This window comes from Drosophila ficusphila, unplaced genomic scaffold (genome assembly GCF_018152265.1).
Source record: "Drosophila ficusphila isolate 14025-0441.05 unplaced genomic scaffold, ASM1815226v1 contig_286, whole genome shotgun sequence".
Classification (NCBI taxonomy): Eukaryota; Metazoa; Arthropoda; class Insecta; order Diptera; family Drosophilidae; genus Drosophila; species Drosophila ficusphila.
The window spans coordinates 7706204-7730335 of record NW_025064189.1 but is presented as its reverse complement, the minus strand read 5'-3'; the positions used below and the strand labels follow the sequence as shown (position 1 = coordinate 7730335).

General features: G+C 45.2%; 6 protein-coding genes across 11 annotated transcripts; 3 read left to right on the top strand and 3 right to left on the bottom strand.

Moving 5' to 3' along the window:
• Window positions 1–63: 63 nt before the first annotated feature.
• On the top strand, window positions 64–3268 carry LOC108100311 (RING finger protein 10). Its single transcript, XM_017204113.2, is given in 5 exon segments — window positions 64–779; window positions 984–2462; window positions 2525–2679; window positions 2742–3146; window positions 3148–3268. Coding segments are annotated over 5 exon segments (2166 nt in total). The 5' UTR covers window positions 64–688; the 3' UTR covers window positions 3184–3268.
• Window positions 3269–3411: 143 nt separating this feature from the next.
• On the bottom strand, window positions 3412–5014 carry LOC108100313 (choline-phosphate cytidylyltransferase A). Its single transcript, XM_017204117.2, has 3 exons — window positions 4752–5014; window positions 4349–4672; window positions 3412–4291 (listed from the first exon to the last, which is right to left on the bottom strand). The coding sequence occupies exons 1-3, from the start codon at window positions 4863–4865 to the stop codon at window positions 3578–3580; spliced, it is 1152 nt and encodes a 383-aa protein (XP_017059606.1). The 5' UTR covers window positions 4866–5014; the 3' UTR covers window positions 3412–3577.
• A 570-nt stretch (window positions 5015–5584) lies between these two features.
• Window positions 5585–12267, bottom strand: LOC108100312 (choline-phosphate cytidylyltransferase A). 2 transcript variants are annotated; one of them, XM_017204114.2, is made up of 4 exons: window positions 12033–12267; window positions 7629–8224; window positions 6952–7275; window positions 5585–6887 (listed from the first exon to the last, which is right to left on the bottom strand). In XM_017204114.2, exons 2-4 carry the CDS (start codon window positions 8139–8141, stop codon window positions 6144–6146), a joined length of 1581 nt encoding a protein of 526 aa, XP_017059603.1. In that variant the 5' UTR covers window positions 8142–8224; window positions 12033–12267; the 3' UTR covers window positions 5585–6143. The 2 variants fall into 2 exon arrangements, with proteins under 2 accessions (XP_017059603.1, XP_017059604.1); XM_017204115.2 differs by lacking the exons at window positions 7629–8224; window positions 12033–12267 and adding an exon at window positions 7346–7470.
• Window positions 12268–12402: 135 nt separating this feature from the next.
• Window positions 12403–13563, top strand: LOC108100314 (secreted protein RBT4). Its single transcript, XM_017204118.2, has 4 exons — window positions 12403–12567; window positions 12623–12754; window positions 12869–13110; window positions 13162–13563. Exons 1-4 carry the CDS (start codon window positions 12529–12531, stop codon window positions 13403–13405), a joined length of 657 nt encoding a protein of 218 aa, XP_017059607.1. The 5' UTR covers window positions 12403–12528; the 3' UTR covers window positions 13406–13563.
• LOC108100309 (DENN domain-containing protein 5B) lies at window positions 13452–21245 on the bottom strand. 5 transcript variants are annotated; one of them, XM_017204109.1, is made up of 15 exons: window positions 21044–21245; window positions 20401–20853; window positions 20231–20340; window positions 19240–19652; window positions 18886–19175; window positions 17747–18827; window positions 17381–17587; window positions 16481–16658; window positions 16083–16422; window positions 15892–16021; window positions 15578–15828; window positions 15353–15498; window positions 15138–15256; window positions 14682–15064; window positions 13452–14615 (listed from the first exon to the last, which is right to left on the bottom strand). In XM_017204109.1, the coding sequence occupies exons 2-15, from the start codon at window positions 20660–20662 to the stop codon at window positions 14194–14196; spliced, it is 4332 nt and encodes a 1443-aa protein (XP_017059598.1). In that variant the 5' UTR covers window positions 20663–20853; window positions 21044–21245; the 3' UTR covers window positions 13452–14193. The 5 variants fall into 5 exon arrangements, with proteins under 5 accessions (XP_017059598.1, XP_017059597.1, XP_017059600.1 ...); XM_017204108.1 differs by having other exon boundaries at window positions 21061–21245; XM_017204111.2 differs by having other exon boundaries at window positions 21205–21226.
• Window positions 21246–21539: 294 nt separating this feature from the next.
• Window positions 21540–23338, top strand: LOC108100684 (protein phosphatase PTC7 homolog). Its single transcript, XM_017204700.1, has one exon. It carries the CDS (start codon window positions 21799–21801, stop codon window positions 22753–22755), a length of 957 nt encoding a protein of 318 aa, XP_017060189.1. The 5' UTR covers window positions 21540–21798; the 3' UTR covers window positions 22756–23338.
• The last annotated feature ends 794 nt before the right edge of the window (window positions 23339–24132 follow it).

The following is a 24132-nucleotide window of genomic DNA, read 5'->3' as shown; positions in this document are numbered from 1 at the left end:
TACAACCCAAACGTCTCACCGCTAATCAAAAGTGCACCACTACTTGTCTGTAGCGCACTTTTCAACACTTACAGTCAGCCATTTTTCATAGGGCATCGCGGATGCTTTTTCTCCCCGACCAAAGGATATTTGGTTTTTCTATCAAAATTCGTTGATTTCGAGACGTCAAATCGAAACCCCCGAAAGCAGAGACCGTGGACCGGTAGCGTGCGTGCAATTGGCAAGTGGAAATTGTTGGAACGGCCAAGTTTTTGACTCCGAAAAAGAGTAACCAGCGCAGACGTCACACCTTTTCAGACACCAATACTAGCAGACCGGTACTAATACATCTGTCAAAGCATAGGCTAACACAACAATAAAAAATAAGCGCTAGAAAAGAAAAGAAAACGTAAAAGCGATTCGCAAATCAAAGTACTTATTGAGTACTTTCGCCCCGCCTCACGTTTAACTGCATTTCCTCGCGAAAGCCGCATAGAATTTTTTGGAAATATTACGCAAGTATTATTTCTGGTCGTACCGTTGGTTAATCATGGCTCAGTAAACATGAATCCGCAACGAGAATATTTTGCTCAACGCACTCCGTGTGGAGACGAAGGCAAGACGCAATTAGCTGCCCATTGGCAGCTGCCCAGCACTTATTCTAGTATTACTCCCCGTCAAAAGTACACCAGCAACAATAACAGCTACGATGGACAACAACAACAGCAGCAGCAACAAGAAACCTCAATCCTCTTATCATGGGAAGTCCTCGTCTGGTGATTCGCAAAGGAAGTCTAGTGGTACGTATTGTTCAGATTTTGATATTTCATGTAGTTTTTAATAGCTCGAACTATCATTTAGAACAAAAGAGTTTGCAAAAGAGTATTGTGACTTAACAAAATGAAATGTTTTGGTAATAATAATTTATTAAACAGATCCTTCCTATTTCCACTACGCATTAAATATATTCAACGTTTAAGACAAAATTCTATCCTTTTCCGCAGACGTACATGCCAACAGCAACAAGCAGCGGCACAGTCGCCGACGGGAGCAGCTTCCCACACCTCGCAACGATCAGCAGCAACAGCAGCGCAACGCCAGGCAGCAGCAGCAACAACAGGCTCAGCAGCCCGCTAAGCTACGCCCCAATGTGGACAAGCGGCCGAGGGCTCGCGGAGGCGGCGGATCATACGATCTGTCTGCATTCCGCGGAGAAGACGGGACTCCAGGCGGCTCCGGACTAGCCTACGCTGGCGCCGGCTACTCACGTGGCGGTGACTTTGACCATGAACTGAACTCTGTGTACGCACAGGGCAGCAAGAAGCAGAACTTGAATCATCTGCTTAATTTTCACTGCGTGCCAAGGGAACTGGAGCGAGGCCATCATCACCAGCACCAGCAGCACCACCACGGACTGGGCATCCGAAAGCAGCGCTACAACAAGGAGCAATTCCTCCAGGCTAACTTTCAATTCGTAATTCGAACGGGGGCCAAGGCCCAAGTGAATGGGTCACCGGATACGCTGATCGATTGGAGCTACATCGAGCAGATCAACATCCAGACCACAGAGGAGTTGCAGTGCCCCATCTGTCTATACCCACCGGTGGCTGCCAAGCTCACCAGATGCGGTCACGCTTACTGTTGGCCCTGTTTGCTGCACTATCTTTCACTGAGCGACAAAACCTGGCGCAAGTGTCCAATCTGCTATGACGCTATCCATGCGGGAGATCTAAAGAGTTGCACCATTGAACAGCAGAGGGATTTTCAAGTGGGCGACAAGATTACCTTCGAGTTGATGCGGCGTCGCAAGGGGTCTATGTTCATCGAAAAATATGCTGCAGGGTTAGGAGAAACCTTCGAACGTTTTCCGTTCGTTTTCGCTGGAGAAGAGGCAAAACGCTACTCCAAGTTTCTAATAGCCAGGCGGTCGGATGTGGGCGCCATCATCGAAAGGGAGCGAGCGGAATTACTAGCCGAATCGGATGACTCATGTCCTGAGGATATATTTATCCAGCAGGCACTTGTAATGCTTCAGGAGCGCGGTGAAAAGCTGGGTCTAGAAAAACCCGATCCCAGAGATGAGGAGGAAATGCCACCTCTTGTTTGCGCAGAATCCGAAACCAAGATTGATATTGAGAAGTCAGACGATGCCTCCATTTCATCAGGAGAGGCATCCAGCAGTCTGAGCAGCTCCTCGAACAACCATAATAAATATTATTATTTCTACCAGTCCAACGACGGACAGAACATCTATTTGCATCCTTTAAATGTAAAGATGCTGCAGGCCTGCTATGGTACCTTGGATTTGGGTCCTTTGCTCATCGAGGCGCAGATCGTACAAATGGAACAGCACTCCATGGACGAGGAGCATCGTCGCAAGTTCACCTGCCTAGGGCATTTGCCGTTAACCTGCCAGTTTTCGGTTGTGGAGGTCGAACTGCAACAGCCAATTGTCTCTGGAGGAATACTCAAGCTATTTAAAGGTGAGCTTCACTTAGTTTTCTACGAAATTTCAAATTGAAACCAACTGTTTTTCTTTCTGCAGAGGATATTCTTCATCGCAAGAAGGAGCGCCAGCGTCGAGATCGCGAAGAGCGCAAGCGAGAGCAGCACATCAACGAGATTAATGATCGCCAGATGGGCAAACTGATCGCCAGTGCAGCTAACCTCAACCTTAGCTCGTCCCATGAGTTTCCCACTGTGAGTTTTCCTTGTCTACATTTTCTTTTTGCAATAAAATATCCTATAATCTCTTCCCAAAGTGCGGCTTCGAAGAGGCTTTGCCCACGCCAAGTGGTTCTCTACCAATGACCATCAGCCATGAAGATAGTGGATTACGCCACTCCAGTGTTAACCTGGCCAATGTTAGTCCCAAGCAGGAGTTGTGGCCCACTATCGGAAGTGGTTCGCCTGGCAGCTCTGCTGCGTCGTTGGAATTTCAGGTTGGCGCCTGGGGTCGTTCAGCTCCACCGCCACCACGAGCTGTTTTGGCGCCCCGTACCAGTGACGAGGACTTCGAACAGCGATCAGTTGGCCACTGGGGGCTGGGAGAACTTTTAGTAGGAGCTCTAGATCAGAAGAAGCAGAAGGCAGGAGCTGGGAAAGCCAATCCATCTGCGCCTGGAGAATCCAAAAAGCAAAAGAAAGCCAAAGGCAAGAAGATGGTTCCCCCTGTTCGCCGTGGGCATGAACAGAGCTCCATAAATGAGCGGGTTCGCCATTCAAGCTTACAAGATTTATTGTATTTTTTATTAGATGCGAATATTTCAACGTTATTTCAAATAACAAACCCGATTGTTCTTTCATTGAGGATTTGAAAAATCATTCAGCTAATATATAATTTAACCAATCTTATATTCACATTACACATATGCATAAATATTGAATAGTAATCCAATAAAGGCAGCAACTAATATAAAAAAAAGGAAATGATTTAACCGGAACAGCGCTGAATGTATTTTAAATTGATCCATGTGTGTAAAACGGCATTGATATAACTCTTGATTGTTCTTTGATTGCCACCATTGTAAGGGTAATAACAAATTAATTTACATTTAAAGAGAGAGAAGGGAAATTTAGGGGGTAGCCAAATCCGTCGTCAATCGCTATGAAGCTCGTACTCCAGATTAGAATCTTCTGTTTCTTTGATGTTGGAGTTTGAAGAAGGGTTTGTCTGACCACGGCTCCTCTGGGAACTTCTCTGTTTTACGTCATGGGAAGCCACAGTACCACCTCCATACTCGGGCGGTAGCTCCATGTATTCGTCCTCGGACTCGCCGTCTTCTGTATCTGGATCGTCGCCGTTGATGGAGCCATTTGGACTGCCTGGTGGACTGAGGGCCTGGATGATCCTGCCTTTGGACTCGTTCCACAAACTGTTGAGTCGCTCTCTTCCAAATAGCAACAGAAAAGCATCGATGAACTCGCGCGACTTCTCCTCCCACTTGGTGATGATGTCCACCTTCACTTTGGTCAGCTCCCGCTTACCTCGGGTCTTCAGCTCGTCCATCTTGTTCTGCAGACGGAACTTCTTCTCGGAGAGAAAAGATACGTTCAGCTCCTTGGCTGAGTACCCTCTGGCCAGATTTCTGCGCACGTAAACATCATAATCCTTCACGATCCGGGCCACAATGTCCGAAGTGGACACGCCCTCCGTGCGCTCCGTGACCACAAACATTCCCTTTGCCTTAAGAGGAGCATATATATCGTTGACTCCACCTGCTCCATATGGAATATCATCATGAGCAACGAAATCAATTTTGTGCTCATTTAGGAACTCTTCATTCAGCGACCAAGGAGCATTCGGTACGATCTTTATGGAAATATTAAAAGAATTTTTAAAGGTACTCTATACGTTTTGGATAGTTACCTCATCCACATAACGACAGTGGCGAACAGCCTCGTACCGCTCGAAACCATTCATCACAGTGCGTCCTTTCATTCTGAGGGTCAGTTCATCATTGCATACCCCGACGATCAGATATACATTGGGGAATATGTTCTTGGCCTGCATCAGTTGGCGGGCATGTCCTTGGTGGAACAGATCATAGATGCCATCGGCATAAACTCTAACCCTCCGAGTCGTTTTTCCTGCTCTGGCCATCTGGTAGGTGATCCTTTGTGTATAGTCACACTTCTCTAGCTCCAAAATAGCCTTGTCATCGTACGAGAAAGGGGCTGGCTGGCAAATATTCTGTAAAATGGTAAATGAAAGGCGTATTCAAATTTGTTTTTAATATTTATATAACGTTGTTATCTGAAAATTCGCTTACGAAGTCCTCGAAATCCATAAAGAGCGGCAGCATCCTGATCTCGTGTGGAGTTGTGGGAGTCGCTGGAGCCGTCGACACTGGGGATACCTCGTCCTCCTGGGTCATTTTGTCCATTTCTTAGGAAAATATATACGAGACTTTCTAAGTACAACAGAAGTGGTCCGTTCGAGGGGCTTTCATCCGGACGACTGATTATATAAATTGAGTCTGAGCCAGTACTGAACACCAGGTCTACTCAGTCCGAGGATTGAGTCCCAGTCTCCGAGGGAGAGATGTCCGATTCGCCAACTGCGCACTAGCAGCGATCAGAATAAATTGGCGGCAACTGGTGGCGAATCAATACAATTGAGTCCGGAGGCTGGCGAGGCACACGACTTGCTGGCGGTGGTCTCTAGTCGCAGGCCCGGATTCATCGCTCATCTTCAATTGCCGCAAATTGAGGCGCAAACAAATAGGAAGCATCGAGTCGCCTGACTTGGCACGGGTCCGCCGACTCGATCAGGCGATATACATATGTATTTATGTATATGAAAAAGCCACAGCGCCATTAAACAAATCAGTGAACCGCTTCAAGCCGGTGAATGGGGTACTAATTGCGAGGGAATGGGTGTCCAATCAAGGCGAACAGTTTCATCATCGGTGGCGGGCGCAAGAATTCCGCAATTGCCATAGATGGTGGATAAATAGGATGCGCAATTGCTGGGGAAATATTCAACTGTCCATGCTTAAAGCAACGTAACTAATTGAAATTTTTAAATTTTTAATCATTTGTTATTGTAGCGGAAGAAACAAATGCAAAAATATTAAGTATTCCAAATATAAACGCATTTTCATTAGATTCAATTTTTATTTTCAAAAAATATTTAACAAAGCATTTGCAATAAATCAGCTATTGCCAACTGTTTTTGTTTTTTGTATTTTCCGAATTCATTTCGTTTATTTTTTCTATATTGGTTGGTGTTCTTGTTGTGGTGTTGTGTTAACTTAATTTAATGTTATGCGAAATAATTTAATATAAATATTTCTAGATATTTTCGGCACCTCGAACAACCGCTGCCGCCGATTTCGTGAACAATCCGCAGAGTGCCTAATACAAAAATGAGTCTTTTCTGCGTTGGTTTCGTGTCCCATACGCAGCTGAATTAGCGACAGGACTCCCTCGTTTCTCGATTGTGAAGTGGATGAAGGAGAAGAACGAGTGCCAACTAAAATCTAGTGGATTACAGTACCACTTAGAGCTACAGTAAATAGAAGGGGTTTTTGGGAGCCTGCGAGGCGATCCTGGGGCATCTAGATTGTGTGCCGTTGAACTAGTTGCAAACGAGTCGATTTACAATAGCATCAGACAGTAAGAGAAGAAGAAAAGGTAGAGCTAATCGTCCAACACTAGAATCAATCGCTGCGCCGCTCGTACTCAGCGTCTTCGTCTCCATCCGCATCCAAATCCGGTGACCGACTCTGGAGACTCTGGTAACTCCGGCGCGCCAGCGAGGAACGCTTCTGGCTCGGTCTCTGCTTGCCGTTCAGCGAACCACTGCTGCCGCTGCGCTCGCTTAGCTTCTCGGCCATCTCTAAGTACTCGTCAATGGTTTCGCTGAACTCCTCGCCAGCCTCCGTGTCGTCGCCGTTCACCGATCCCGACGGACTGCCCGGCGGACTGAGCGCCTGCAGCAGCTTGCCCTTCGATTCGTTCCACAAATGGTTCAGGTTCTCACGTCCGAACAGCAGAAGGAACGTGTCGATGAACTCGCGCGACTTCTCCTCCCACTTGGTGATGATGTCGCCCTTTACTTTGGTCAGCTCCCGCTTGCCGCGCGACTTCAGCTCGTCCATCTTGTTCTGCAGCCGGAACTTCTTCTCGGACAGGAACGAAACGTTCAGCTCCTTGGCCGAATAGCCTCTGGCCAGATTACGCCGCACGTACAGATCGTAATCCTTCACAATGCGGGCCACAATGTCCGAGGTGGACACACCCTCCGTGCGCTCCGTGGCCACGAACATACCGCGCGCTTTAAGAGGAGCATAGATGTCGTCCATGTTTTCGGTTCCGTACGGAATGTCGTCGTGGGCCACAAAATCGATTTTGTTGTCGGCAATGAACTCATCGGACAGCGTCCATGGTGCATTCTGAACAATCTGTAAGCCAGCGAGAAGGGAGTTGTAAGGTGATAAATCCTGTAAATGCGGGGGAAGTACCCACCTCATCCACGTAGCGGCAGTGACGCACGCCCTCGTAGCGCTCAAAGCCATTCATCACGGTGCGTCCTTTCATGCGATGGGTCAGCTCATCGTTGCACACGCCAACGATGAGATAAACGTTGGGAAATATATTCTTGGCCTGCATCAACTGGCGGGCATGGCCCTGGTGGAACAGATCATAGATTCCATCTGCGTAGACCCTAACCCTGCGCGTCGTCTGTCCGGAGCGGGCCATCTGGTAGGTAATCCGCTTCGTGTAGTCACATCTCTGTCGCTCCAACATGGCCTCCTCATCGTGGGAGAATGGCGCCGGCTTACAAATGGTCTGCAAAACAAAACTTTAAGGATGAGTAAATCGAATAGGTGGTAGATGGGCGTATTAGTCATATGCCTACACAATCTTCCTCAATCTTATCACACATGGTTATTACAAATTATTTAGATAGAAAATATATGTTCCAAATTGTAATTTCACTTTCACAGAATATAGTTATGATAAGTTTTTAAAACTGCTGATTGATTTGGACTACTTTGTTTTGGCTTTTGTTAACAGGGCTTAAACTTTTTGTAACAATGCCCTTTTATCTTTTACTTTATTATTCGTTAACTTTCTCTTTATACGTTTTGATACTATGTGAAGTGGAAAAGTTTTCCCCTAAAGATCTTTGGAACTCTTACCGCAAAATCAGAGGCACCGCTGCCATTGAAGAATTGCTGCGAGGTTGATGGGGGGACCGCCAGAGAGTCCGGCGACGTCTGTTGCTGCGGAACATACTTGCGCTTGACGCCACTGAGGTAATCCGACGACGAGGAGGAACTGGCGATGGGGGGCAGAGAGTCCTCGGCGGCTGTGGCTTCACCGCCGTCGTCGGCGTCGCTCTGTGAGATAGTGCGCGTGCTGTCCCGCAGAGTGGTCGCGCCGGTGGTGGGCTCGATGGCTCCATCGCTGACCACCAGCACGCTCTCCAGCTGAGCGCTCTTGGACTTTGTCTTAGGGCTGTTTGTGCGCTGATCCTGAACCTCCGATCCTTTCGTGGCACTCGAGGAGGCGGTCGACGAAGGCATGGCGATGGCTGTCTCGTAGGTTCGCTTCCGGGTGGTCAATGTGGAGGCGGAGGCGTTGCTGCTGGGCGTGGCCGGTGGCGATGTGCTGTTAATTGTGCTTTTGGCGAGTATCGATGAGGTGGCCATCGCAGCGAATGTTTGGGAGCGGCAGTTTTAACGATTTCGCAACACGGTCACAAAGGAAAAACAGAGATTCAAGTCACTTTCACCTGAAAAAAATTGAATAGTTTCTTGTTTAAAAAATGAAATAATCTAATCAAATCTAATCGAATTCCTTTGCCATTAGTTAATTGTATTTTTAAATGTTATGCACTTGTTTACTGAAAATTCTATTAATAAAATCCAATAAAACCGCAAAACATCTGTATATAAACAAATGCAATTGTACTCAAACAAAACACATTAGCTTATTGAGGTACCACCTCAAGTCGGTTATGTCTTGTAGCTTTTTTACGTAATCAGATATTTCTTTTTTAACCTAATTAAGGGGAATTCGAGTCGCTAAAGTTGGAACTAAATTTTGCTGACCACACGTGACATCTGACCAAACTCTACATTCTTTTGCCCCCTGCCACGCCTCTCTATATCTGGCGTTGAACCACGGCCAAATCGATTTCAGTTTTAATTGCCAAACGGATGATTTAATTCGCCACGCGCATCGAACCACAGAAATTCCCTAGAAAACAACTGACACAAACAAAGCGCAACTGAAACAACCAAATCGGTTGGTAAACAACAACAAGAGACGATAATAATAGACACGTTGTAATGTCGGAGCCGAAGGAGATGAGCAGTTAAAGCGATGAGGGGCAGATTGGGGAACAAAGTGGGAGGCTGAACTAGTTCCGAGTGGCACTGCACTTTACGCAAACAAACGCAGGCGGAACACGTGAGTCAATTGGGGCAGTCACAATGACTTAATCGTTCAGTACTGGAAGCTCATGCTTTTCCGCACGCATACACACAGTGGTATATTCCATTAAACATTCCCGTTTATAATAAGTATTAATAGAAAGTTATGCTTCTAGTACCAAGAATTTTCTTTTGGTCATCGTTCAATGACGAATTTCGGGAAGGTCGTCCAAAATCAGTTTTTGTGCCAAAAATATCAATACTAAACGCAAATGATTGAACAAAATCCACATGCCACACACCCTAAGACAAGGGGCAGGCATATTTGCTCATAAAAATGACAGCTTTCATTATGAATTTGCAAGTTTCTCCCGTTATAATCCAAGCAGAAATTCAAAAGTGGGTTTAAAATAAAACAAATTACAAAAAAATGTGTGTATTTTTAAATACAGGTGTATTGCATGTGTATGCATTTCTACATATATTATTTTTTTTTCTATTAATTGCCTAAATCTCCCACTGTGCGGTCAGCTGTCTAGTGCGTGGCCCCACATTAATGTTAGGTAGACAAGCGATTCCTCATGTTTATTCATTATGACACACATATGTATCTATTTATCTATTGGGCTTGCGTCGGAATATTTCTTGGCTTTGCTAATACGTCAGAGATTTTTTTTACGTCTAGCCCACCTTTGAGATCCCCCAAAAAAGTGATAAGCCAAATTCCACTTGAACACTCCAAATGGGGTGCAGAATGACTAAATGGAAAGTATTTTATTTATTTAAAGTGTTCAAGGCTAAAATGAGATCTGATTCACTAAGAACTCGTTTTCAGTTCAAGTTCAAGCGGACAAAACGTTTGTGAATAAGATCAGATCTTAAAGAAACGTAACCTAGGGATCAACGAAATTTATAGCGACTCTTAAACTTGCTAATTTTGTTGCCAGGCCGAATTTCAGGTAACACCTTAGCAATCTTAAGCTGTGGTACGTCACAAGTTAACGTCGTTCGATGTACAGTAACAACTACATATATAAATCTTGCCTATTTAGTTTTCCATTATTTTATTTAGATTGGATTAATTAGAGCGGAAGCTATAAGTATATAAACGGTCAAAACGGTAAAGATTAAAAAAATTGTTTTAATAATATGATTTCAATTGAAAGGTAGAAATATTTGTTAAAATAAGCATTCAACTTTTACACGAAGATAATCTCAACAAACCTTATCTTTCCTACGAGTTTCTACTGTAATGACAAGAATTTGAACAGTTATGACGAAGAGTAACCTCAAACGTAGTGATTCAAAATATAAACAAAACTGAGAGAGTTCCATTTTAAATTTGTGTAGGTGAACGAATGGACGAGTGTAGAACACAAAAAATCGATTATCAAATTGCCGGGCAGTAAAATCAGGTGAGAGATAAGATTTCGCTACCTGCTGCTAACTTATCTGCAAAAGAATAATACATGAGAGCGAAGGTGCTTCCGCTGCACTTTAATCACGAGTATCGAACACGATAAATGAGTTTGGCGGAAACGAGCCATGTTTCACTTCTGCCAGAGATAAGGTGAACATGGGCTAAATTATACAAAGCACATGGCAAACACACTCCAAGCTTGATAATCGGTCGGCCCGATCTTGCCAGCCTGGCAAAACGGATGGAACGCAAAGTTCTCTATCAGCACGGAGGTTTTTCTTTATACTGTGTACATACGTATTATATGTTTCCCAGACTGAGGTCAAGCTAACCCTGCGAGAACCAAATGTCTCAGACTACTAGATAAAGTTAAAAAAATCGCCTGATTCTGTGTAAAGACTATTAAAAAAATTTAATTTCAATCTCAATATCCAGATTTAAAGAACTCATATGTACTTTGCTAAAACTTTTAACTATTTTTGACGATAGTCTAATAGTCTAAATAATAAAAACCGGTTTATAGAAAATTTAAGTTTTTGCAAACCTTAATGGCGTTCTTAAGAGTCCAAAGAACTCTGGCGAATCTCACGGTGGAGTAGAAACTGATTTTAGAGTTTGCCTTTGGCTGTTTATTCGCTTTTGGTCAAGAGCGAAAGGTTGGAAAGTACAGTTCTGAGCCCTAGAATTATGAAAATCTGAACATTTATTCAAATCTCCGAACTTACGAGTGTTTTCACCATTGATAAGCTGCGATCAGTGAACAATGATAGACTGAACGTGGGGTGTACTTATTATAGGTTGTTCGCAATGATAACCTTGTGGCGTTGGCTTATCGTTAATGGACGTAGTATACCAAAAAACCTAGTTGACGTCAACTGAAGTGATTTTGGATGCTACAAAGTGCGAATGAGATCAGTACGTGCGAGAATGCTGTGGAAAGTATCGTAATGGGGAATAGGAACTGTAGTTTACTTATAGACACGTTTTAGGGGCACCCTGATTGAGCTTTATAGGTTTCGACCGAGAGATAAGATTGCCTACAAGCATTGTGCAACTCTTTATGTCTCTTTTACGCACTCGCCTACGCATAAAATACGAAACTCATTGAGTAGACAAAACAGCTGATTTTGATTGTGCGTTGATCTCTCCAAACACGCTTATTCTCTATTTGGTTTCTCTTTTCGCTCTCTCTGTTTTGGTTCGCTGAAAAAGAGAGGCCACGCACGGTAAAAAAAAAGGCTTGGGAAAGTGGAGCACCAGTGACTAACACTTGCCCCATCGGAATGACGTTGCCGCTTGGGAAATCGTACGATCGCAGGGCAAAGTGCGGACTAAGATGACGCGTCATTGAGAGTGTGAGAGAGAGAGGGAGAAAGTGGGGATAGAGGGGCGGTCCCCTGCTGCACGTTGAAAGACGAATAATCATACGACGTGTATGACGTGGCGACGGCCAATTAATGGCGTCTTCTTGCCGGCTGCAAAAAATCGATAAGCGGCGCGCAGCAGCTGTTTGCCAAGGGGGAATAAACAGAGCAGGAGAAGGTGATTATGTAAACAAGCCTTGAGGAGCCAGAAGCGCAAAGGCACATTGCTGAGCAGCCAAAATAGGGCCCCCAAAAGAGAGAGCTCTCTTCCTCTCAGTCTCTTTCCAATTGTTCACGTCATCCTCTCAGCGTAAATATTTTAGTTCTCTAGTGACCCGCATTGAAAAAACTGCACCAAAATAGATTCCACTCTCCACTTACTTTCCACTTTCTTCCAACCCGGAACGGTTCTTGCAATTATCGATTAGCTTCTAGCTGTTTTCTCCCTGCTTTCAACTCAGTAGTTCAACTGGAATGACGCACACACGGAACACGAGACAGTCGTCACTTCCACTCGGTTTGTTAACAATTAAAGCTTGTTTGTTGTTCGTCGGCCACAAACACAATTTCGAATAACGCGAACAGACACGATTACTTTTTAGTTTGTGCGGCTAGAGGGACCGTGGCGGGATGGCAAAACATGCCTGGCGGTGTGACCGTGTGGGCAACACATGGAAGTTCTCTTCCAGGGCTGATTTCAATACATAATGGTTTCTTTAAACTTACAAAAATTTTTGTTTTAATCATTTTTTAATTTAATACTAACTGATTTAGCTATGTATTTTGACAAACATTTTTATATTTTTAACCTAACTTAAGAAAACTTCGTAAAAATTGTCATGTGCTGTAAAAATTTTCTATGAAATGAGGATACACTATGAATTTTAAAATTATTTGGTTTATACTCATTCTTGAGGTAACGTCAAAACAAAAATGTTGCTATATTTTAAGAATTTAGTTTTTCGTCGCAGTGCCATCGGGCATTTGCTAAAGGCCTTGGTCCTTTGATCCTTGAGGCACACAATCGAAGAAGAGCGAAGTACGGACACCAACCTATGACTTTGGATGAGAAGCTCAGTGAAGGGTGTAAAAAACACGCAGAGGCAAGTCTTCTATGAGTGTCGACATTCTTCAGGTGTTAAAATTTGTAAAAAAAATTTTAAGGAAAATTGAAAAAAAGTTATTTTTAACAAAAACAGTCCACATTTATCACTTAGAAAATAATTGACGATAGAAGCCTTGTCGGACCGCCTGATGTGGGAGACGATCCTCTACATGGAATGGGTCCTATTGATGGAAAATATACCCAAAACATTTGCATTTTTCGAAATGCCTTGCCAAGGAGCTGTGTTCGCGAGTGGTTTCACTACAGAGGCTATGATGATGACTGGAAATATTACCAATTTACCGCCATGATTTGGAACGCCTCCACAAACCTTGGCGTTGGTGTGGCTAAAAGGTAACTTGCATTATTATTTAATGTCCTTTGTTGTAAAACAACTTATCGCAGAAAGCAAACGCGTTGTCTAGTGGTAAGGTATGTTCCACCTGGCAATATCCTCAAAGAAATGAGATACAATGTACCAAGTCGTATCAAGGATCCTTGGGATGAAGAAGAGGCGTTCGAAGGCCTTGGCACGGATGAGGAGGACGAAGATCCAGACGCTGTAACTAATTCGGATGGCTCTTGCATGTTATTTGATAACTGCGCTTTTTTTCTATGGTATGTTTTGATAATTGTGTTTGTGTGGTAGTTAATTCATTTACTTGAATTAACAAAATCGCATTACACCTCCAAAATTTTGTAATGTCTTTTACATATTTATTGACTTTCAGTGTCTTATAGTATTATCTGCAAAGATTTTTGGCTAAAAAATAGTGTTGTAAAAATAAAGCTTGAATATAACGTAAACACCTTTGGGTAAATCTCATTTCGCTCACTCTTAAAACTCCAAAAATATAGAAATGTACAAAATATTCGCCGTATATATTGGCGGTAATAAAAATCAAAGATTCTTTGGTAAATTAACTAAATAAAAGCTACCATTGAAATTGGAACTCAGGAGAGTTAAGTGGATTTGGTTTCGGGTTGGGAACTTATCTACTAGCTACACACACGCATACGTTTCATATATATATGTAGATTTTTGAACAACATTTTAGAATTCTTTATAGTAAACGTCTTAATTGCACAGTAAATGTCTTTAAAATTCGATTGCGTCGATGACAAGGAATTTTGTTCAACTTTGGCTTCATTGTTTCGGGATCTGCATCCATCCCCCAATAAAAACGTATAGCGTTTGACTTGGTTTCTTGGCAAGCATTCGAGTCGAATGGCAAGTGGCTAGGCTTGGGATTAGAATTAGAATTAGGTGTAATCAGGGGCAAAAGTTAATCCGCTTCCTTTTAAAAGCTAACAACGAATTCTAGAGTTCCGAGATTCCTTAAGAGCATATGTATATGAGTATTCTCTAGGTCACTGGTTGCAAATGTCCGTGGGTGAGATGTGGTATGAGTATTGCAGTTTTTAATCATCCGTCCCTCAGCACTGGGACGGTATGCGGATGCCCTGTGTGATTGAGTTCTCCAGCACGATATGGCAGTCGTCCAGCGGCTCCAAGATTTGGATTAGAAACGTGAGAAGGTTGCGTCGCCGCAGAAAGCTCTCCTCCTCGTACATTTCGTGGGTCACTTTGGTCAGGGCCATTGGCTTAATAAGTCGTGTCAGCAGGTGCTCTCTCAGACTCAGGCAGATTAGCAGCTGGAACTTCCCATCCTTGCCGAGGGCTGTCCCGTTGATCTCGTCCATTAGCTGGACATACAGCCGCCAAATGGTGGAGATCTCACGACGCTGTAGGCTGCTTCCTCCGCCTCCGCTTCCGTTGCTGAAGGAGGAGTCCAAGCTAGATGCCGAGTCCTCCAGCTCTAGTTGAAGATTTTGCTCGAACAGCTCCTTGATTTTGCCTGGAAGTGAACAGACAATATAGTACAGGAATTTTTAGGTAAAAAAAAAGTTTTTTGAGTTCTTACTGAAATAGTCCCAGAGGTATAGATTTCTTCCGAAAAATCGCGATGATCGGAATCCGCAAAGGAAGACCTGCTCCAGACACTTGACCAGTCCATCATCCCCGCACAACAGGTTGGTCAGCGTGCCAACATCGCGATCTCGGCTGGGTTTGTAGTGCCACTTGACCAGCACGTTGACACAGTTGCCAAGCTGGTGCTGAATTTCCGAGGGCGCCAGTGACTCCTGACGCTGCACGCTGGGACTTCGTGTCCTTGGGGGAGTGCGTGTATCCGAGCCGGGGACCAGCTCAGCATTTTTGACGCTCATCGACACACGTTGGCCCACCAGCAGGCGCTCCGTGGAATCGTCATCTACGCCGCGACCCAACCAGCGGCCACATGGGAATCTTTTCGAAAGGGTAAGCAACACGTTTTACACACGTTTTAGTTTTAGTTCGTACGGGTTAGCTGTTAGCTTACTTGTAGGTGTGGCCGGTGACCTCATTGCGCATCACCACCTGCTCCACTAGCCACTTGTGGCTGGGTCCGGAGTTGTCGTGTCCAATGCGCATGGTTGTCAGTAGGCCAAGGTTCTTGTACTGCCAATAGACGGGAATTGGATTAGTTGCTAGGTGGTTTTTCGGGAAGGGGTTTGAGTTTCATTTTTTTTTTTGTGGTGCCTTCGTCTAACTTACATGAAAAATGAACTCCAGGGATCCCTTTGGTACCGGCACCCGCTGTGTCTCGTTCATTGTGCCCGAGACCATGATCCACACGTTGCTGGAGGTATGATAGGAGCCGTATTTGCGGGAGGGAAAGATCACAACGCGGTAGGGCAGCTCTGTGGGCGGGGAAAGGTGAGCAAAACCAAAAGGAGCATGTACAGTGACAAGTTATAGAGGACTGCTAGCGAGACCTACTCGTTGTGGGGTAGATGTTGGTGAAGCTGAAGTAGTCCACCGTGTTTAGGGTAAGCAGGTGGTAGAGAAACTGTTCCTTCTCCTCTTCACATCGTAGAAAGGCCGACCGTTTGTACAGCGAACGGAGCAGAGCTTCGTCGGACAGCAGGGTACGAAAATGTCTGGATAGCAGCTTTTTTTCGAGGGATAGACGCACCCAGGCGCGGGTATAGCCAATGTGGGTCTTGATATCCGCCATGGCTAGCACGTTTCTACGGATAAGATAATTTATTAATTGAGGGAACCTTTTTTTAATCTCTCGCTTAGCTACTTACTTCACATCGAACTCCAGGGACTCTGGAAGTGGACATAGTTGCTCCAGGCCCACGAATTTATTGCGATCCCGCGAACGACTGCGATTTGGACTTGGTGGACTGTCAAAGTCCGTTTGGAATGTGGAGAGATCTGATGGGTAAAATGTTTTATATTTGAAAAACCTGTGAAGGAGAGCCCAAAATCCACTTACAATCCATGCGTTTCCGCATTGCGTTCCAAGCCAGTGCCGGCGAGGCTGTGGCAATGTTCATCTTGCTGCCAGGACTGCTGGACACCGGCGGCGTTTGATCCGCTCCAGAACTGTCGCCTGCTCCCCGGGCCTCCTGCATCTCGAGATAAGCCTGCAGATGGGCCCACAGGGCGGACTTGCCCTGCTTGTTTTGCAAACCATGCGACCAGATCTTCTCCAGCAGATCGCACATGCTGGCTATTAGGGTGTTTTCCTCGAGGCCATCGCCCTTAAGGCCCAGGGCCACTGCCTCGTTGCCCATTTTCTCGAGCAACATGCGCTTGGTCTTCGACTTGATGTCCTGTAGTAAGGTAGGAATTAGAAAAATTGTATTCAAAAAGTAACTATGCAAGACTTACCTTTAGCAATCGCTCAACGAACGTCCAGTTTGCCTGGGCTATCAAAGCTGGACTTACATCTGCCGTGGTCAGGTTCGCCGAAAGTCGGTTAATGGCATTGCTGTTGGGCTTCTGGTCCAACGAGATTTCCCTGGCCCGCCACTTGTTGCCGTTCTTCACCCGCCGCAGGCTGTTACCTCTGTTAGGGATGCGGACGCGGATGCGGTTTCGGATACGGTTTTTTGGTTGAGGTTGGTTGGTTGTTTGGTTGATGGAGGTTATCGCGGATGAGTTTTAAGTTTTGATTTGAGTTTAGTTTTAGAGATTCGAACGAGAAAAAAGAGACAGCGGATTAGTGGGAATGCCGAAGGGGGCTGGAGGAAGGGGAGGATGGGCGACCGCGTGTGGGAGGGGGCGTAGCAGGCGGTGAGCTGTGGGTGGTGGGTGCATGCGGTGCAAGAATTTACGAAGGGGAAAACGAAACAAAACAAAACGAATAGTCTCGGTTAACGATTTGAGAATGCAGAATTTATTGTTAAGTGGTAATGCACTAAAAGAAAACAATACGATTATAAATAAAAATATGCTACCAACAGAAGTGAGTCTCCAGTGGAAAAACGCGTTTTTTGATTCGATTTGATACAATTTTAGCTAAAAAAAAGTACATGAAATACATCTACGTACATTTAGGTGACTATGATATCTATAATTAACATTAGGTAATATCAAACGTTGCCAGCCTTTTTGGGGCTAAGGTACATTAATGTCCCCCATACCTGGGGACGTTTTGTTTATTGGATGAGTGCGAGGGGGTTAAAGGGAAGGGACTGGTGTTCGATTTTGAAGCAGGACGTGCTCTACGACTAACTATACAACAGAACTGAGGGGAACTGAGGGAACCTAGGCGACTAGGGCAACTACCTCGAGGCACACTCCTGGTTGAGCACGCCCTTCTCGAGCAGCGGAAAACTGCGAAAGTAGGCCGCCCTGTTGGCCAGGATCTCGCTGGGCGGTGTCACCTCGATGTCGATGCAGTTGAGCCGCTTCTCGAAGCCCTGCTGCGAGTCCTGGCTGAGCACGCAAGGCTCGTAGCTGGCGGCGGCGATCATATTTTCTCCGTGACGTCGCCTAAAAAGGATCAAAGTTAAAAGCTTATAAGAATCCTATCAGTAACTAAATTCTTGAAGCACTTTAAAAAAAAATATAGATGATCTAGGATCTACTATAAAAAGCTATGGGTACCTTACAAATAAAGAATTGAGGTATATTGTATTTTGTAGTACTGACCTCAGAAGTTTTATACGCTGGTCGAAAAGCTGAAGCTGCTCATCCGGTTGCGATTCCCACATTGCCAGGATCTTGTTGTCGATCAGTGTGGCGAACATTTGAGATTCAAGGAAGCGCGAGAGGAAGGCGCGATGGTGCTCCGGCTGGTCGGACAGAAACGAGGACTTGTCGAAGTTCTGCAGCGTTTCGCGATTCGAGAGCCACTCGTCTCGGGCCTGGTTAGGATATATTACAAAGTTTTCGTAGGCGTGGAACATGTGCACGAATCGATTGAGGAAAATCTCTCGCACCGAGTTGTTGATGCGCAGGTCCTGGTAGTACTGCTCCACTGGGCTCAGCTTTTGTTTTTCTGTGCGGCGGCTACTGACTGGCATGGTGGCGTCCACTGCATCAATGTCCTGATAGATGCCAACCGGCGAGGAAGAAAGCGAAACGGTGGGACTACCCACCGGAGAGCCAGCTCCCCGAATGCCTCCCTTCCTACGCAAAAAATCAGCGATTCGCGGGACGTGATCTATTCGCGAGGGATGCGCTATCAGCGGCTGATAATCCACGGCACCACCACCTGGCGATCCCGACAACGTATAGACCGTCTCTTGCAGCTGCTGAAATCGCTCCTTACTACGGCGTGCAGCTTGCAGTCCGGTGGGCAGCGTGCAGCTGGAAATCATGGCATCCACTCCGCCAGCTCCGCCACTTCCAGTACCGCCAGAACCTCCTCCGGATCCCCTACCGACATAGCCATTCCGGAAACTGGGTTCCTGGTCTCGATCTCTCTCAATTTCAAACTTGTCGAGCACCGAGACAATTTCTGCCATTAAATCCATCTTATGTGGGAAGACTGGAAGCTCTTCGGGAAGCTGGATGTGCTTTTTATCGATGTCCACAAAGCAGAGTGTTGCCTCGCTGCCAATTTTGTGAGCTGCCTCGCATTCGGCGTGCAGGCCCATTACAAAGGGCACCGGCGCATCCAGGAAATGATGCAAGGCGGCAGGCAAGATTGGAGCGTAAACATGAGGCCACACGAACGGAAACAGCAGGGAAGTAATGCATTCGCCTACGATCATAAGTCTTTGGTAGTCTGCAGTGGAAAGAATTTTATTTAGCAGGTTAGTTCCTGTTGTGTTAATGAGACCTACCTGTGGAACGCAGTAAGACTTGATTTTCTAGAAGGACGCACGTTAAAAGCTGTATAACACACTCCACGCCCAGGTACTTGAAAAGCAGGCGCAGCGGAAAATCCAGAAGAGGCAATTCAGTTGCCAAAAGAGGTCGCTGAAGGATCAGGGCAATAGCGGGTAGATGGGGCTCTGTTGGCGGCAAGTAAACGCGAATCGACTTGCCGGGTTGCGGCAGCATCACCTCGTACAGTATGTTGTAAACGTAGGACTCCAAACTTATACCAGCCCCAGGCTGTCGAGGAAGACATCTAGTGTAAAAGAAAAGTTATAATTTCAGGTATTGCTTGGAAATTCGTAGTCCACCGCACTAACCTGTACAGATTCTTAAGAAACATCTGAGCTGCAAAGGCGTAGGGAGCCTGACAAATAAGCGTGATGCTTTTGGCTACGTACAGCTTGTCCTTGTTGATGTCGTAATAGCTTTGTGCAGACTGCGGCGCCTGTCCGGCCACCTTGAAGTGTCTGGGCAGCGAACGGCTAACCGGACCATCCTGCTTCACCCGACTAAGCGAGTGCGTCTGCTGACCGTTCGACAGTTCCGTGATAAACATGCTTTGAAGCGTGTGAATGGCTCCGCAAATGTTCCTATTGCGGATTTCCTCATAGAAGACCAGGCTGAATCCGTAGCACCGCTTTCCATCTTCCCGCGTGGTGGCAAACGAATGGAATCTGGGCTCAATGTTATGCTTCTGGGTGCGAAAGCGCAGGCCTTGCGGCAGGGAGAGCTGTGGAACAGATACGGAGGGAAGGAGGGTCACTTCTTAATCTCAAGTGGCGGGTATAAATAAAATCCATTCATTCAAACACATGCCCAGATGCATGAGATAAGATTTCTCGGTGCGGGGGTAAAGCGAAACGTAGTCGTGGCATCAATTAAAGTGCTCTTCTCTCTACTCACAACTCGTATCAATGAGCTGGCTAGCCAAGCATGAATTTCCAACGAAAGGGCAGCCAATTGAGCTCAATTAGACATAAATATGGATTAGGGTGGGTCGGTCGTTTTGAATGCGCGGATAAAGTAAATACTTAGGTCATTTTAAAGAATTTTCTTTTCGACGGTTTCTCACATATATGAGGAGTTGCGGTTGTTTAAAATAAAAAAAAGTTAAAGTTGACACATATCCTTCATCTTCTGACCTAAATAGTCATAATTTAAAAACTTGACACAAACAAACGAATACGTTTTTTTTTTTTTGATTCGTAACAAAGTTGTCGTATTGACTTTAAATTTTAAATCTTTGACACTGTCCAATTATATTTTAATGACCCACCCTAACACGTATGAAATAGACTCTGAATTTACCATGCAAACGCCGTGGGCATCGAAGGGATTCCAGGGTACATTCTCGGGATAATGGGCAAGTGGTTTGCTTTTGTAAGCACGGTCCAGCGGGGAACAGTGCAGGTTGTCTCCTAAAAAAATGTCATTAGTATTTCATTACTCCATAGAAATCTCCACCAGGATTAACTAACCCGCAAACCGATCGGGCTCGAGGCCTGTATCTAAATCCAGTCCACATATCACAAAATAGTCGGCGAATCGCGAAAACTGCGGATCCGCATCCCTTTTCAGTTGATTCAACTCAGATTGGGACTGCGACTGCTCCCCGGGTGAAACGGGCGATTGCAGCTGGGCGGATGTTGGAGGCACCTGGTTATTGCTGCCATTTCCGCTTCCGCTGCTGAGCATCAGCTTGGACAGGCGACTGGTGACCACATTCTCCCGCGTGGTCATGGCACCTTGTCTTCGTCCTTCTCCTCTGCGACCTCCCCTTCGCACTATTTGTCTTTAATCCGCCAAGTGGGACATCAAACAAAAAGCGCTGTCTCCATGTGTGTGTGTGTACTGCTTGTGTGTATACATATACCGTTATGCGCTCGCAATTTCGTGCACTTTCCAATTTTACACAACGAATCAATTTCCGTCTGCAAAAACACGTTAACGTATAACGAAAAATTAAGTGCTATTTTCGCTTGTTTATTTTTATTTTTACTTTCTGTATTGGTGTGTGCAGGAGAGAGTGTATGCAAAATTTCTATGCCAATGTCGTTTGCCTACGTCCGCCACCGAGCACAACAACAACAGAGACACCAACGCCAACACTCTCCTTCTCACCCTCTCTTGTTACGCACCCCTCTCCAATCTACTAGTTATCACCGTTTTAGTTGCTATTATTATAATTGATCGAAAACTGGGTTAAAAACTGGCTGGCAAATAGTTTGGAGCCACCAACAAAAGCAGCTGAGGAAACAAATACTCCGCGGAGCAGAGCAGACCTGAATTTTTTTTAGCGAAAAACAAACTACTTTGGGCGCCAGTGGGACCAAACGGTAAAAGTTGTGATTACCTAAAAAAGTATCTAGATTAATAGATTCAATATTTACAAATATAAACATTTTTGAAATAAATATTGAGCTCTTATATTTTATCAAAGAACGAGACTTCATAACTTGTTATTAAAAGTCTGTAAATTACGAAAATTAATTTAAATAAAAACAATATTTTATTTAAAGATCTTGTTAATTTAATACCACCACAGGGTGATTATGGTATGCAGAACCAGTTCCTAGCGGGGAGTTGGGGTGAGAAAACAGCACGACGCAGTCAGCACGGAACCAGTTCTGAACCGGAGCATAGCGAACGACCTGACGTGAAAAAGTGTATCACATAACATATTAAACTGGAACGTAAATTGTCGCCCCCGTCGTGCCAGGAGATTTGGTCCGGGAAAAACGAGCGAGGAGTAGAAGCGGTCAGGAGTACTCGCAAAGAAAAAGCTCCTCGCAAAGCATACAATCGTCTTCTACATCCTCACCCACATGCGATTGATTGATTGATTAAAAGCACGAGACCACGAGTTGTTGGGCGAGATGCACTCATCGCTCAACTGGACCTCCCGCCTGATCTCGCGCGCCCTGCGCAGCAGCTTTTCCACACTCCTGGAAACAGCAACGGGCGGAGGGGCAGCGGCGGCTAAAGGTGCCAGCAAATCGGGAGCAGGGTCCTCGGCCGCCCAGCGACCCCGTTTTGTGTCCGTCGTGTGCGGTTTCGCGAAGGACAATCTGCGACACAAGTACAAGCCGGGAAAGTACGGTGAGGACTCCTGGTTCAAGGCCTCCACGGAGAGCGCCGATGTAATGGGCGTGGCTGATGGAGTGGGCGGCTGGAGGAGTTATGGCATTGATCCAGGAGAGTTTTCATCTTTTCTGATGCGCACCTGCGAACGGTTGGTGCAGTGCAGCCACTTCAATCCCCAGCGTCCGGTCAACCTTCTGGCCTACAGCTACTGCGAGTTGATGGAACAAAAGAAGCCCATCTTAGGCAGCAGCACCGCCTGCGTTCTGATCTTAAATCGAGAGACGAGCACCGTGCACACGGCCAATATCGGCGACAGCGGCTTTATTGTGGTGCGACAAGGCCAGGTGGTGCACAAGTCCGAGGAGCAGCAGCACTACTTCAACACACCCTTCCAGCTTTCTCTGCCGCCTCCGGGGCACGGCCCGAATGTGCTCAGCGACAGCCCCGAGTCGGCAGACACGATGAGCTTCCCGGTGCGCGACGGCGACGTGATCCTGATTGCTACGGACGGAGTGTTCGACAATGTGCCCGAGGATCTGATGCTGCAGGTGCTCAGCGAGGTGGAGGGCGAACGGGATCCCGTCAAGCTGCAGATGACGGCCAACAGCCTGGCGCTGATGGCGCGCACCCTGTCCCTCAACAGCGAGTTCCTCTCGCCATTCGCCCTTAGCGCCCGGAGAAATAATATCCAGGCGAGAGGCGGCAAGCCAGACGACATCACCGTTGTCCTGGCCACCGTAGCGATGTGAGGGTGGTATCCCCACACACCCTATCCTCCCTAGTGATTAACGTTTACTTGTAGTCCGTACGTGTTTAGTTAGCTTTAGGAGCCTGTTCTGTGGTTCTGTCTACCGTTTAAGCTGCATGTTGAGATTGAGATTGTGGATAACGAGGACGATGACGAAGACGAAGAAGACGACGAAGACGAACCTTTGAATTGTTAGTTACATATATAAACCCGAGCAAACTCTTTTTCGAAACGACGAACTTCGACGCATCCTGGTGAGCGACCCCCGCCTTGATTGTATACATAACCCTCGCTATAAGTAGAGAAATGCGAATTATCTGCCCAGGGCGATCTCTGTCGTCAGTGGGCATTCTAATCACCACAAACCATAAACAAACAACCGATTGCGAAACAAACCCTATGCATACGAAGGTCCGGATCTCGATGGTGGACCCGGAATGAAGCGAGTCGAGGTGCAGCTGTCTGACTGAGGACTGAGGACTAGCCATTTTTACCCAGGCGAACTGTCTTTAAACAATTTTTGTCGAAATGTACTCACTGATATTTGCGACCCAATAAAATTATTCATTGAAACAACAACGAAAGCGATCTGTTATCATTTCGAGATATACAATTCGTTAAAACAATAATAAAATATATAAACAAAACAAATTTACGGAAAACTGAAATAGAACGTTCTAATTGCTCAGATTAGCTTCATGGCCAGAAAGATGTAAATTAATAGACACAGCAGTGGGAAAATTAATAAGCTGTTCGAGGAATCAAATTATTTTGAGAGGAAGATCTTCATTTATGGGGTGTCATCAGTGTAATGTATTTTAATTTTAAAATTATAAAATTTTTAAGAGTATTCGTTTTTTCTTATCTGGAAGAAATCGATTGCCCTTCTGTGACGCAGGTTTACTTATGTTCATACATATGTACATACATATATGCATTAAATCAATAATAATACAAACCTTTATATAAAACACATCTTTCTAATTGGCAAGATTAGCGCCAGAAAAAAATAATACATATATGTACATATGTATAAAATTATATTTACATATACATATATGGTAACAGTAAGGGGTAAATAAAAAGGTTTTATAAACTACAAAACTACACAAAAAATATATTATCAAGTCAAAACCGCTTTAAATGAGATGTGCATCCGGTAAGGAAAATTTCTGTAGACCTCTTAATTTCTTATTAAAGGTTCAGTGATTAATTTAAATTACTATTAATCCCAATTCTCGGAAGGTTCATCATTATTTTACAGCTTCGGGTTTGGAAATAATAAATATTAATTGATTTTTTAAATATAGAGTATTAATATTTCATAATTTTTTTTACAAGATCAAACGGGGTAGATTAATAATAATTATTCAGTGTA

Excerpts from the sequence above, each read along its gene's own strand:
- LOC108100313 (XM_017204117.2), bottom strand. The coding sequence starts at position 4,865 with ATGGACAAAATGACCCAGGAGGACGAGGTATCCCCAGTGTCGACGGCT. Across the intron at positions 4,673-4,751 it reads TTATGGATTTCGAGGACTTC|AATATTTGCCAGCCAGCCCC; the intron begins GTAAGCGAATTT and ends ACCATTTTACAG. Across the intron at positions 4,292-4,348 it reads ACTGTCGTTATGTGGATGAG|ATCGTACCGAATGCTCCTTG; the intron begins GTAACTATCCAA and ends ATTTCCATAAAG.
- LOC108100314 (XM_017204118.2), top strand. The coding sequence starts at position 12,529 with ATGAATTTTAAAATTATTTGGTTTATACTCATTCTTGAG. Across the intron at positions 12,568-12,622 it reads GGTTTATACTCATTCTTGAG|TGCCATCGGGCATTTGCTAA; the intron begins GTAACGTCAAAA and ends TTTTCGTCGCAG. Across the intron at positions 12,755-12,868 it reads GGTGTAAAAAACACGCAGAG|AAAATAATTGACGATAGAAG; the intron begins GCAAGTCTTCTA and ends TTTATCACTTAG.
- LOC108100309 (XM_017204109.1), bottom strand. The coding sequence starts at position 20,662 with ATGACCACGCGGGAGAATGTGGTCACCAGTCGCCTGTCCAAGCTGATG. Across the intron at positions 19,176-19,239 it reads TTTCTTAAGAATCTGTACAG|ATGTCTTCCTCGACAGCCTG; the intron begins GTTAGTGCGGTG and ends CTTTTACACTAG. Across the intron at positions 17,588-17,746 it reads CAGCGTATAAAACTTCTGAG|GCGACGTCACGGAGAAAATA; the intron begins GTCAGTACTACA and ends GATCCTTTTTAG.
- LOC108100312 (XM_017204114.2), bottom strand. The coding sequence starts at position 8,141 with ATGGCCACCTCATCGATACTCGCCAAAAGCACAATTAACAGCACATCG. Across the intron at positions 7,276-7,628 it reads GCGGTGCCTCTGATTTTGCG|ACCATTTGTAAGCCGGCGCC; the intron begins GTAAGAGTTCCA and ends TTTGTTTTGCAG. Across the intron at positions 6,888-6,951 it reads ACTGCCGCTACGTGGATGAG|ATTGTTCAGAATGCACCATG; the intron begins GTGGGTACTTCC and ends GCTGGCTTACAG.
- LOC108100684 (XM_017204700.1), top strand. The coding sequence starts at position 21,799 with ATGCACTCATCGCTCAACTGGACCTCCCGCCTGATCTCGCGCGCCCTG.